General features: G+C 36.5%; 2 protein-coding genes across 4 annotated transcripts; one reads left to right on the top strand and one right to left on the bottom strand.

Moving 5' to 3' along the window:
- Positions 1-241: 241 nt before the first annotated feature.
- LOC130991832 (7-hydroxymethyl chlorophyll a reductase, chloroplastic) lies at positions 242-7805 on the top strand. Of its 3 annotated transcripts, none has more exons than XM_057916242.1 (20): positions 242-462; positions 549-648; positions 800-884; positions 1546-1657; positions 1967-2051; positions 2153-2194; positions 2279-2357; positions 2542-2593; positions 2692-2754; positions 3145-3242; positions 3723-3758; positions 3836-3897; positions 4266-4293; positions 4875-4954; positions 5031-5100; positions 5180-5237; positions 5302-5366; positions 5443-5537; positions 5606-5688; positions 7412-7805. In XM_057916242.1, the coding sequence occupies exons 1-20, from the start codon at positions 387-389 to the stop codon at positions 7456-7458; spliced, it is 1416 nt and encodes a 471-aa protein (XP_057772225.1). In that variant the 5' UTR covers positions 242-386; the 3' UTR covers positions 7459-7805. The 3 variants fall into 3 exon arrangements, with proteins under 3 accessions (XP_057772225.1, XP_057772224.1, XP_057772226.1); XM_057916241.1 differs by lacking the exon at positions 7412-7805 and adding an exon at positions 6554-6989; XM_057916243.1 differs by lacking the exon at positions 7412-7805 and having other exon boundaries at positions 5606-5888.
- A 226-nt stretch (positions 7806-8031) lies between these two features.
- Positions 8032-10381, bottom strand: LOC130991851 (probable indole-3-pyruvate monooxygenase YUCCA3). The gene is made up of 3 exons (XM_057916266.1): positions 9590-10381; positions 8721-9092; positions 8032-8532 (listed from the first exon to the last, which is right to left on the bottom strand). Exons 1-3 carry the CDS (start codon positions 10241-10243, stop codon positions 8305-8307), a joined length of 1254 nt encoding a protein of 417 aa, XP_057772249.1. The 5' UTR covers positions 10244-10381; the 3' UTR covers positions 8032-8304.
- Positions 10382-14086: the final 3705 nt, after the last annotated feature.

Below are 14086 nucleotides of genomic sequence, written 5' to 3' on the forward strand. Positions count from 1 at the left end.
AACAAAAGGATAAAATATTATAGTACAATTAAAATCAAACCAGATTTTCTGATATTGATCGAGCAATTACGAAATACCAACAAGAAGTTAAACTTTGAATTTGGTTTTATAGATATACCACACAAATTTAATATAGATAAAATCCAAGGGGAATTTGAGCTCAATAAGTACAAAAAGGTCAAAACAAAGTGTAAACTCTAATCTGAATAAAATAGAAACACTTATCCGATTAAATTGGACTAAATGTGAATTCGGATAAAACGACGACGTCCCAGAACATGTTGCCATGGCGCAAAATCCAAATATAAATGCAAAATCCAAACTCTGTGGCGCAAAATCATCAATCTTGATCACCTCAGATATTATTTTTACCAGTCTGTGTTGCCATGGCTACAGCTATGGCTGCTGGAATTCTCTCCCATAATCCCTTCTCTCTCTCCATTGTTTCACAATCTTCTACAGGTATAGCTCTCTCACTTCACTTCCGCTCCTTTCTGCTTCTTCTCTGCTGGTTTGAGTCGTTTTGACATGAACCTCCAAATATGCAGAAGGTACAACCTCCAAGTCTGCCAAGCTGAGAGACGACTGGAGGCAAAAATCTAGACCCATCCCCCCTGGTGGGACCTACCCCGCCAAGGATCATTGCAGGTTATTTATTCATTACTCTTTAATTCTTTTGATAATCTGCTGATAAAGAAGAGTGTTCATTTTATGTTTAATCTGAAAACTCTTGCCATAGGTGAGATCAGAAGAAGGATTTTTTTTAATGGTAGTTTCTTGTTGGTTTCTATTGGAGCAGCCGCTGCGGGTTGTGCGATACATACTACATTGCCCATGTGAAGAATGCTTGTGCTTTTCTCGGAGATGGCATGTCAAAAATTGAAGTAAGTTTGGTTTTTGTTCTCATTGTTATCCTTTTTTTTGACAATTTAGGGAGTGTTTTCTTTTGAGGATTAGCACATATAGATAACACTAGTATAGGCTAATCCATTGTTTACTAAGATGGATTGCAACTTTGGGATGGCCCAAGGTCCTTGATAATTTCTATGATTTGAGCTAATTTTGCTTGATTCGTATCCCATTGAAAGGGTGGTATTGGAGAAATCCTAGTTACGAGGATAAAAATACTCAATCATGTATCTTCACAATCAAGAAAAGTAAATGCCCCCTTAGGGTCCTCGATACATCTTGGGATGAGATGGAGCCTCTGTTTTCATCTATTGATTAAGTAGTTTGGAGTTAAAATCATTATTGCTACTATCTATCAGATGTAATTAACATTTTTTGTGCTGTGGTGAAAAATTAATAATAGGGGTTTCAAAATGTTTGTTGAAGAATAGCTGATAGTATGATTCATTTCTTTGTTGACCATACATCAGACCACTTAAGCCTATAAGGGCGCTGGATTGGCAGGACTAAAATTTAAATCTTGATAGGTTCGGAGAGTGAGGAAATTTGTTTGATGTGACTTGCGAGCAAAATATTGTCTAATAACGTACTAGTCCATTCTATATGTGTTGTGGTTGATCTTATTTACCATCTTAGGTTCTCGAACCAATTGTCCATGGCCGAGGCAGGGAAATTGATTCTCTGGATGAGACTTATATGGGTGTTTATGAGGATCTACTATATGCTCGCAAAACACAGCCGGTAGAGGGTAAGGCTCCTACATCGATTTACGTTATGTTATACTTGCAATACTCAACAAGTACTTCATTTGATCTAGTTCAGGTATAATGTTTAACATTGCCTATCTTATATGGTTCTGAATTAAGTTTACCATTTATGTTCACGAATGAGAATTATAGAAATTGAAGAATATCGTTTAATCATTCTTTATAAATGCTTGCACCAACTGTAGTTTGAATAATATCCATCTCATGTGACTGTGTGAGGCTCTAGGGTAATATACTTCTGTTAAAATATTTTGTTGTGGCCCATATCCTACATAACTCTGCTTCAATAGGGGCTCAGTGGACAGGCATAGTGACCACAATTGCTATGGAAATGCTTAGAACTGGCATGGTTGAAGCCGTTGTATGTGTGCAGAGGTACTGGACTATGTAATCATCTTATCGATTGCCTAGAATAGATATTTATCATCATTATGATGTATGGTTTTTCTTTGCAACTCTTCTTTGTACAATTACAGTGACCCAGAAGATAGGTTCACTCCCAGACCTATATTGGCAAGGTTTGTTTCATTACTTTCCAGATCAGTTTGATAGATTTCTACTGCTATGTCTGGAATGTAATCAAACAAATCTACTTACATCAGGACTCCGGAGGAAGTGCTTGCTGCCAAAGGTGTTAAACCGACACTATCTCCCAATCTTGATACTCTTGCATTAGTTGAGGTTCGTCCTTCTTATCTTTCCCCATTATCAGTTAATCTATTTGATATGTCATTTATAAGTGCACTGACTTTAGCTAAACCCGAGCATTTCACTTATAACTGCCATTGTGTGCCTCCTGCTGCTGGCAAGTGGAGCTTGTTAAGGATTATTTATGCAATAAGTAAACTGTCAGTTTCCTTCTCAGGCTGCTGGTGTAAAACGTCTACTTTTCTGTGGTGTTGGCTGCCAAGTGCAAGGTATCATCATCGTCATCATATAATCCTATAATTCCTTTCTTAATTGCTTCATTGTGACTCAGACTATCTTTAATGCAGCATAATTTCTTGAAGTGCAGCGTTAAGATCAGTGGAGCATCATCTGAATCTGGAAAAGCTTTATGTTCTAGGAACTAATTGCGGTAACTAAATGCCTGTCATTTTGGCCAATTCTTATTGAAGTTGCGGAGTTGGTATTAAATTCAATTTGGAGTGTTGTGTATTATCCAAAACACCATGCAACCTGCTGAAATCTAATATATAGAAGTATTACTATACTGTGAAAATCTGTAACTTGCACCATATGTTCTTCAAGGTTCTACATGAATTGAGTGTCTCATAACTGTATTATTTTAACCGTAGTTATTGTTGGTCTCTAAGTTGGACATATTGAAACATTAAATATCTGTTGTTGCTGTTCTAAATTATTGATAGCAGGTGCAGTAATTGATAGAATGTAATTTTCTTTGTTTTGTTGCTGAAGTTGCTTAAATTAACATCCTGTTTAAAATAGTTCATTTTTTTTTATGTAGTGGATAATGGAACACGAGAAGGCTTAGATAAATTTCTGAAGGCTGCTAGCACTGAACCAGAAACTGTACTTCATTACGAATTTATGCAAGATTACAAGGTTTGGCTCCTTCGTCAATATTTCCTAAAAAAAAAGATCTAGAACTATGTGATTTTTGGTGTTTTATATGTTTCCTGTGATGTATGAACACGCTCACAAGTTGTCAATATCAAAGACATTGCCACTGACCCTTGTAATATATTGTAAATAATGATTATTACAAAGTCTCTATTTATTGTGTTTTGATACTGAAAGTAATTTTAGTCAGACTTTAGTCAAATATATATCTCAGTTTATCAGCAGTTGAATTCCTTTTTATGCCAAGTCACGTGTAAGTTGAATAGAACAAGTAGTTTATTCAGTAAGCCACAAGCTAGATTTTGACTAATAGCACTAAACAAATGTGATACAGTAGTTTACCATGAGTAACTCATCAAATACATTCGCCAGGATTCATATATCAATTGTTAAGCGAGTTGGTGTCCCTTTTGGGTTGGAATTGGCTCTTTTATATTTTATTTTTCTTGTATTGTCCAATAGGTCCACTTGAAGCATTTAGATGGTCATATTGAAGAGGTAACCTAGTTTCATCATCTTTTATGGCTTTAGTTCTTGATAGTTAGTTCTTGATTCAACATGTTCTTACTAAGCAGGTCCCCTATTTCTCTCTCCCAGCCAACGAGTTAACAGATGTGATTGCCCCTTCTTGCTACAGGTAGTTCCTTATTCTCTTGGTATCATTTATCATCATTTTCTAAGAATTTATCGGTGAAAAACATTGTCTCTTGGATCACATAGTACATTTCTAAAACATTGTCAGAGAAAATACAGGAATATTATGTTAGAAGTGTATAGTGTTCATTCAACTATGTGTATCTTCAAGGAGGAAGATATTTGTTTATCCTTTGGAATGCCTGGTTTTATATATTTTCAGTTATATACTTAACTGAAAACAATTATGCTTGATGGCATTATCCGCCATTTCTATGTCATTTTGTGCCTTTTGAATACATACATTCATTCATTCAACTATGTGTGTAGTGTTAACTACACTTTGCTGATGCATATGTTTTTTCACTGCAGTTGTTTTGACTACACAAATGCTTTGGCGGTGAGTCTTGTGTTACCCTACTTTATCGAGAAGTCCATGATAGTTTGGTGGCATTTATGTCAACAGTAAATAAATCTTATCTATATGCACTTCTAATTCTCTCTTGAACCAGATAGTCTTATATTCCATCTCCTCTCAAATACAGATGCCTATGTACACATACCTATACTCATGTCATTCGTTTTTGTGTAGTTTGCCAGCATTGTCTTGTATTTGGAGTCTTTGCTGCATCTAATACTTGGTTTCAACCTTTCTATTTTCGGCGATTAACCTTTTTGTTGTGGTTTTATAATTCATATTTCTTTGAGTTTTGAACTTGCAGTATTTTTGACATTTGTATAGAAACATGGCATTTTTCTCTAGCTCACTCTTCCAGCTAATTAACACTTATGGAAATTCAATTGGTGCGTAGCACAAAACTCAACACACGTGTGCAGCCAAAGTTGTAAAGTCTACAATTAAGTGCTCTTAAGTTAGTACGCTATATTGTTCCACGCTCATTATCAGTAGAAGAAAATCATAACTCCTTTTAACTTTAAGAATGTGTCGTTTCTCATTGTTCTAAATCTAAACTATTCCAGGATATGGTAGTAGGTTACATGGGCGTACCGAAATATGCTGGAGTTAGCATGACTCAACATCCACAATATGTTACTATTAGGTGATATATGAAACCACCTTTTTCTTAGTCATGCATGCAGTAGTTGCTTATAGGTTTTTGTTTGCTCAAATGGTAGAAACGAACGTGGAAAGGAGATGCTAAATCTGGTGAAAGATCTTCTGGAAATCACCCCCACAATTAGTTCGGTAATAGACATCTTTCAGCATTCTCTGTGTATTTCTGCAGTCTGTGTAAGATTCTGACAAGTTGGACTGTTTCTTTCAGGGTAACAGACGTCCATTCGTAGTTGAAACTGTAAAAGCTGATGACAATGCTAAATTAGGTATGCAATGGCATTCTTTTCATAATTTAGAGCTCATCGATTAAGAGCTTATTTTTCTCCCTAGGCAAAGGTCCAGCTCAACCTGCTCCAAAGTTTGTTGGTAACCTAATAGCATTCATCTTGAACCTGGTAAAGATCGTTCCATAACGAAATATTTTCAAGTTATGTACAAGGTTTCACATTCTGACCTTGATTTCCATTCCAGGTTGGTCCTAAAGGTCTTGAGTTCGCTCGTTATTCTTTGGATTACCACACCATCAGAAACTACCTTCATGTCAATCGCGCTTGGGGAAAAGAAAGGTATGCCAGAGAAAAAAGTAGCATAGCGATCGATTACTTCATGATTCTTTCGACTTTTTTTGGTGCAGAGCTGAGAAGCACATGCCATCGTATGCAAAGAAACTAGTATCCATGTACAACCAAAACGGGGAGATCGATCAGATGCTATCGAGTAAGTGATGCTCAGAGCAAGATTTGGATGTGAAGTGCATTTCCATACATGTCAAATATATACGTTATTTAGATTGATATGAAGTCATCTCTACTTATAGGTTTGAAAACTGCAAAATTTGTGTTGGAAACTTTATTGGAATGGAAATACTACTGTAGTTTTCTTTTGAAATTATTGAAGCACTATCATGATTTTGGCAACTGGTAGCGATGTATTGTTACTCTTGCTTCCATCGGGATAAACCTGACCCCTTCCCCTATGTTGTACTATTTAAGTCTTGACGACGGGTTGATTTGATAGGGCATATAATTTTATTCATGATAGTGATACGGTTTAAGGTAATCGAGAGGCAATTCATTCATTGAAATTACATACGATAGACGAAAGATTAATCATCTCTATGTGATTAAATCCCAAGTTAGTTGTTTTGCCATCTAGCTCGAGGTCACTATTTTGGGTATTAAGATGTCATTATCGAATAACACATAAATGGAGAATTATGTATACTTTGGCCAGAAAATGATCTTTACCCATTGTAAATCAGGTGGTAATGTCAACCAAATTTTCTTGAATCTTAATGGGTATTTTCTTCAATTTTGGCCTCCCTCAAAACTTAAATATTTCGTCACTGGAGTAATATTGTGAAAGTCTCTCCATCTTCATGCAATTCATGTGAAATTTAATGTTTTACTTTGTATATAGAGACTATTATAGAGTATTGAGCTTGTTATAAGCCAAACCATTGAGGCATGAAAAAAAATATAAAATAGTTTTCAAGTAAAAACCACTGCAAGTATTGAAGAAGGAAGCCAACATAGATTTATGGTAAGGAGAGAAGAGCTTAAATGGCACGTTGTATTGGCAGGCCAAAGTGAACTAGGACATGAAGACAGAGCCAAACCTTGGACAAAAAACACTGATTTCAATGAATGCAAAGTGCATCAAAGGCAAAGCTTCACAACACCAAGGAATGGGCTTTCATCTTGAGGGGACACACACACTTGTTGACCGTCCCACGTGCTTGTCGTGCATAGCATTCTCTAACTACGATTCAAATCCTCTGTTGTCTTCTAGTGTGACATCTCCTATTGCATTCGTGGATGATTGCCATGTGGCAACACTGAGGGTTTATATAAGGAAGTTATATGTCCTTAAATCTATGTATGCAATAGATAACGTCGCACAAATTGGTAATAGAGGATCTTAAACGCTCTACCTTAGGAAACTTCTGATGTGAAACTAGGAGTTAAACTTAGGTATGTGAACCTTTGATGATTGATTCTACTAGCTGATGCAAGTTGGAATCTTTGTTTTCATCAAGTTGGAGTGTTTTGTTCTAGCAAGATTCGTATCTGAGGTGATGAAAGTAGTGCTAGATATATGGCCCCATCCACAGAGAGAGAGAGGGAGAGAGAAAGATTTTGTTGCCTCAATCAGCAGCATGGGAGCCTCATGTGACATGTGAAGATATGCACTACTTAATATTGGTTTCCTATTGGCCTTTTCTTGATTCTCATAATATTCCTAAGTTGAAAAGGTGAAGTGATGATATCTCAGATGGGAAAAGAAGTAAGATAATAAAGAGATGATGAAAGTGATGCTTTACTAATAATTCAAACATTTTGGATCTTCCTTAACATGAATCAATTAGGCAAAGATTTCAATCTCTTTAGTGTTAGCCTGTTAGGAAAAGAATAAATGTTTCTCCATCCATTTTGGGCAGGCAGCTGTGAAATCCACCACTACAGAAATGAAATGTCTTGGCTTTGATATTTCTGTGGATAAAGTTTCCTCACCCATGGCGGCCGTGGACAACGACGTGCAAGGTAGGCCTCGTCTCCGGCCTCAAACTCATCCAAATGCGCGTCTTCAACTCGTTAGATCAAGTTCTTTTAGCAGAAAAATGGGCTCTTTTTATTTCTTTCTTTCTGTAAAAATTGTGGCTTGTATGCATGTGCTAGCTAGGCAAGATGGAGGTTCTGGAAGTTGAATGATGTACTTGTTCCTAAACAAAGCTAGTGAAGAGTCTGCATCACATTGAATACAACATTTGATGCTGTGGAATTATGGATACATGGTCCACCATATTTAAGGGGTCCCCTAATGGACCAATTTCTGGAGATAGTTCCCATCACTTAGTATTGAAATTATTACCATATTGGACCATTTTATTTCCCTTTCAGTACTTGCTATTCAGGTCCCGTCCAACAAAACATCACGCTGGGCTCGAGCCTAAGATCTTTAATCTCACACATTAATCACTTTACCACTAGATCAATACAGGCACAGATCTTCTCTTGATCTCACACGTGGGGGGGGGGGGGGTAAAGACTAAAGAGAGCATACGAAAAAATCTCTTCACATTAAAAAAAAATTAAGAAAGCCTCATCTCGCTTTGTACAAAAAAAATGCTAAAAGGTAAGTTTTTGGCACCCTCATTGAAGAGGGCTTTTTTTTTTCTTTTTTTTTTTCTCTTACATTCTTTTCTTTTAACATTTGCCTAACCAAACTCAATTTATCTATCAATGTGCTGGTAAACTAGATCCCAACACACACAAAAAAAAGTATATGTAAAAAAACTAAAAAAAGAATTGTCATCATATGATTAGTCATAAACTAAGGCTTGCATCTTCTATTGCAGCAGGCGACTCCCACGGCATGCCTCTTCTGCTTCATTTCTTGATTCCAAATCTCACCGATGTCTCCGGCGACTCTGACGGCGTCGGCCGACGCGCCCGAGAGCCCTCTTCTCGTAAAACCAACTGCATAAAGCCCATCTTTGCCCTTCCAACCATTTGGAAATGGTGATCTTGGAAACCCATCCTTTGTAAAGAACTCACTTTCCTACAAAACACACATAAACACTAATATGTCAGAAACAGAGTTTCTGACTGACGTGTATTGATGAAGTGAAACATACGAACACGAACACGAACATGAACACGAACACATAGGATACTTAGACTAGTGGCCAAGATTCACTGAAAAGAGTATCTAACACACACTTGAACAAGAAGAAATTGATTCCTGACCTTTAACCATGTGGGCACATTGCTAGAGTATCCAGTAGCCATGATCACAGAATCAACAGCAAGAACTTCACCATTGACAAGCTCAACTCCTTCCTCCAAAAACCTCTTGATCCCACAAACCACATTGATATCTCCTGACCTAATCCTTGCAAGGGTGCCTATGTCAAGAACAGGGGTCTTCCCCTCTCTGTGCTTCAGCTGCAACGGCCCCGCCGCCGGCCGTTTCAGCCCGTACTTGGCCGTGTCACCAAGAATCAGCCGCGCCGCCGCCACCAGTATCTTGTCGGCCACCCGCAGCGGCAGCCATTTTGTCATCAAACCAGCTAGCTCGAACGTCGATATCCCAAAAACATTCTTCGGCAACACATGTATCTGTACAAGAAAACAAAGTTAGTTCTTACATTCTCAACTGCAAAACTGTGAACACATAATAAATTTTGTGTGACCTTTACAATATAAGGATTGAAAATGATCCTAGTTTATATTTTAAAATGATTTTTTTTTAAAGAATAATGGTTCCTTATTTCTCTTTAATGACTCGAACTCGATGCTAATGGTTGAAGAGGAAGCGTCTTACCAATTAAGTTGTGCTTCCTTGTGATATTCTAAAATGACCTTAATTTTGAAGTTTGTTTTATTTATGACCCCAACTTTAATTTATTTTTTCAATATTCCAAACTTTTCAAATTTGTTTAATTTTTGTCCCACATCACAAAATCCTAGTCAGATATCCGAGAAAGCTGGAATTTTCGATACTGAACAAAATCAAACGAAGTTAAGAATATTTAAAAAACAACTTAAAAGTGGAGGTGAGAAATAAATAAACGTAAAAGTTGAGGGTAGTGAGATATCTGAGAAAATCTACTTACAGAGCTGCGAACAACCATGGATGGAAGAGCTCGATGGTGGCAGAGATCAAGAGACACTTCCATGCCGGAATTCCCACACCCAACGACCAAAACCCTTTTCCCTGCAAAGGGCTCTCCCGATTTGTAGTCGCAAGCATGCACTACATTTCCGGCGAAGCCGCTCAACCCCTCGAACTCCGGCACCACCTTCTCCGCATTCTCGCCGGTGGCCACCACGATCCACCGGCAGAGGTAGTCTGCGGCGGCGGAGCTCCTCACGCGCCACAGCCCGCATGCGGCGTCGTACTTGGCGGACTCGACGGATTCATCAAAAATGGGAGATATGCCGAAGTGTTTGGCGTAGGATTCGAGGTAGTCGATGAACTGCTGCTTGGAGGGATATTCCGGGAAGGTGGCCGGAAAAGGGAAGTAAGGGAGCTGGCAGAAGTGTTTGGGGAGGTGGAGGCTGAGGCGGTCGTAGGTTTTCTTCTGCCACAGAGAGGCAATGCAGTTGGCGCGCTCGAGGATGAGGAAGGGGACGCCTTGCCGCTTGAGGCCGGCCCCGACTGCGAGGCCGGAGGGGCCGGCCCCCACGATGAGGGGGCCGTTCACGAGCACGCAGCGTCGCCCGCCCGTGAACAGCTCCTCCTCTTGGTGATGATCCATGTTTGTCATGGAGAATGTTTGTTCAAAGCAATGTGGTGATGTTGTGTGTGTGTGAGAGATAGAGGGAATGATTTGAATATTGTTTGATGATGAGACAATTAGGAGGAAAAAGAGAGGAGAAAGGTGGGAATAAGTGGAGGGGGGATTGGGATCATTGGAGGAGTACTTGAATGAGGTTTAAATAGGGGAAAGAGGAGGGGAGGGTGGGTGGTCTTTGGGTGATGGGGGCAATTAGGATTTGAGAAAGTATGATTTTTCTGTTTTATTCCACATGATTGGATGTAATGTGTGTTTATGTGAGTGAGAGAGAGAGAGGAGAGAGGGAGAGAGTGGGAGAAATCTCGGCGGATATGAGGGCTTCTATTTCTTATCGTACGTTAATTTTGTGTTTTAGTTTTAGGTATATATTTGGATAAGATAATGGAGTCTAGAAAAGTGCTTCGAACATTAATATCGGATCTAAGAAGCCTTTTGTTTGTTATAATTGCGTTTGTAGTCCTGTATTTTTGGTTCATAGTATGTATTTGTCTTGGGAATATGCTTTTAAAGAGATTTATGGTCTAGAAATAGTTTCTCTTATATCAGAATCTACTGCAATTATGCTGCAATGAAGATAGATTAGAACAACATTGTCGGATCTCAGATCCTCTATTTCTTATCTCATTGTCGCATAAATGCAATAGATTCTGATATAAGAGAAACTAACTATATAAATCATAAATTTCTTTAAAAGCATATTCTGAAGCACTTCTAAGAGTTTGACTTTACTCACTAATCTTATTAATTTATTATCATTTTCATAAGTAATATTTTATCTACTATCCCAACATCATAATAATGGAATATATAGGATCACTAATACATATATACAATCGTAGAATTATTTTTCAAATGGATATATTAAACGTAATTATAACATGCGAGACACATATATAGAGCTTTTATCAATCATTAAAGTTGGTGTGATCGATCGTCAATAAATCCGTCAACAATAATTTGTTATACACAAAATGTGGGACAAAGAGACTAATAATCTCTCAAAATATTTTGCACTCTATATCAATTATCACGAAATAAAATTTCAAAACCAAGCATACATTCTCTACCTTTTTAATTCCTCTAGAGTTTCATTAAGTATAGTTGTTCATATAAATAGCGTGAGTCTGATCACCATACATATAATATATTCAAATGAAATAAATACTACTCCCTCCGTCCCAGCTGAAATGTCTTGTTTCTTTTCGGCACGGAGATTAAGAAATGTGTATAAAGTAGATAAAGTGGGTTGGTGGAAATGATTTAAATATTAAGTATAGAGAGAGAGTGTGTATTGCCAAAAAAGGAAACATGACATTTCAAGTGAGACAATTCAAAAAGGAAAACATGACATTTAAGCTGGGACGGAGGGAGTACAAAACTGAGAAAAACGAGAATCTCGAGATTTGTTTGAGGAGCAAATTAATGTTAAACTATTTAAGTTCATTTCCCCATAATAGATTTAGTGAGAGCACTAACAGCAAGTAACAAACACATCAACAGATCTTCTCCTTTTGTTTTCTTTATCCTTTTTTCCTATTTAGGTAACACAACTTCCCTTGCAGAAATAACCATAAGACTACACTATTTCTTTATCCTTTCTCGTTCTGTGATTTTTTATTGCATGATCCAATCAATATAAAAATACATATATACTCCAAGCTTATCTATTGGATTTGGAACTCACTTATATTTTTGAGTAAATGCAAAATCTCTTGGTTTTGTTGAGCCACGTCATTCGAAAATGTGATGAACTTAAATATATTGCCATTTGAAGGTTACATATTAGTTCCCGAGAGCCGAAATATTTGAAGACCACTTAATTTATTTTTTAATACTACTACATTTTCTAATTTTTAATATTTTCAGTGCATGCGTATTGCAGTAAATTTGTGACAGAATAATGATTTTGGCTTGATTAATGATTTGATAGTCTAGCTAGAGTCGATGTTTAGAAAATAAAAATATTCGTGACTGTGAAGTTTATCTACTATTATATCCTTTTAATGTCAATTTGGAATGTTTTGGGGGTATTACATTGAATTTATTGGTCCTATATAAACTTTAATTAGTCATGTGTGGTACGATTTTCTCATAAATATAATGCCTTTTAATGGTCCTATTGTACGACTTTCTCATAAATTCTATGCATTTTGAATGGGTGCCTCAGATCTTACATAAGCCAATAAGGTGTCATTTCACCACTCATTTATTTAGACCGTTGTGTGTGTGTATATGTGCATATAAATGAATTATCATGCACCCTATTTTTAGTACATTTGTGAATATGCATATGATAATTGAGTCATGATTAGATATGTTATATGTATCAATTGAAATAGAGTATTGATTTATAGGATCCATGTTAATGCATATATTATTTACAATTTATGTAAACGACATCCAATTCTTAAATATTTAGAACAAACGATATTGATTATGCAACACTCCTACACCAATTATGAACCAATTATGATACCAATTCATTCGTCAATCGAAAAAAAAAATCTAAGTAAATTGATACTTTTGGCACTATTAGTGTCAATAATACCATACACAAATAATACTAATGACCATAAGAGAGATTATATGACACTAATATGGTCATAAGTACTATTCATGCAGCACTACATAAGTGAGAGTATATTGCACTAATGACACTAATATGACCATAAGTATCATTTGTGCAGCACCTTAAATGGAGAATAATGTTCAAAATGATCATATAACTGTATTAACCTATATAAAACAAGACAGTGTATCAATACAAGTATATGACACTAATGATACTAATATGGTCACTAGTACCATTCGTGCATGACACTATTGGCAATAATAGTGCCAAGTGTATGTGCCTAACTCACGAACAAACTCGAATCCGATCCACCCTAATTAAGGGCAAAATGGTTTTAAAATATAAAAAATAGTCCGGTTTTATATTTTTTCAATTATTGATTAAATATTATACTCCCTCCGTCCACGAAAGAACTTCATATCTTTCCTTTTTGGGACGTCCACAAAAGAACTTTCTACCTATTTTTGGACTATACTCCACTACTTATAATCCTCTTATTTTTCACTTTTCACAACTCTCAATATTAATTATAAATACCTTTTCACCACTCCCAATACACTCAACTACCTTTTATCCACTCTCAATACACTCAACAATATTTTTTCTTAAAATCCGCGCCACTCCCTCTTAGAAAGTTCTTTCATGAACGGAGAGTTTATTTTCTTATTCAAAATGGCCACGTTAATATATTCTTTCTAAAATACAAGTGAGGAAGTTAATATAAAATTACTCCATTAAACGTGAGAAGCTATAAATGCGGTTTGGGAAGTACGTGAGTGGGTGAGAGGACGGCGCGGTCCTCCCAATTCAAGACTTTGCGCCGTTGGTATTTGGAACAATCTTCTTTGCTCTACTAAACTTATTCCCTCCCCACAAAGAAAATTACAACATGTTATTGTCAAAATTAATTATACATATATATATATATATATATATATAGGGAAATGATCAATGAAGAATGCTAAATATGCAACGAAACAATGAAAGCTGAATAACTCAATACATTTACCGAATAAATCACGTGATCGCATGAATGAAAAATGTATGTGTTTATTCAGTAAATAACTATTCGTGCGATCGTGTGATTTATTCGGTAAATTTTTTGACTTATTCAGAACGAAGTATATTTACTTCTTCATAGATCCCAACATGTTATTGTCAAAATTACAACATGTTATTGTCAAAGAAAATTACAACGAAGTATATATTCACAAAGAAAATTACAACATGTTATTGTCAAA

This window comes from Salvia miltiorrhiza, chromosome 7 (genome assembly GCF_028751815.1).
Source record: "Salvia miltiorrhiza cultivar Shanhuang (shh) chromosome 7, IMPLAD_Smil_shh, whole genome shotgun sequence".
NCBI classification, from domain to species: Eukaryota; Viridiplantae; Streptophyta; class Magnoliopsida; order Lamiales; family Lamiaceae; genus Salvia; species Salvia miltiorrhiza.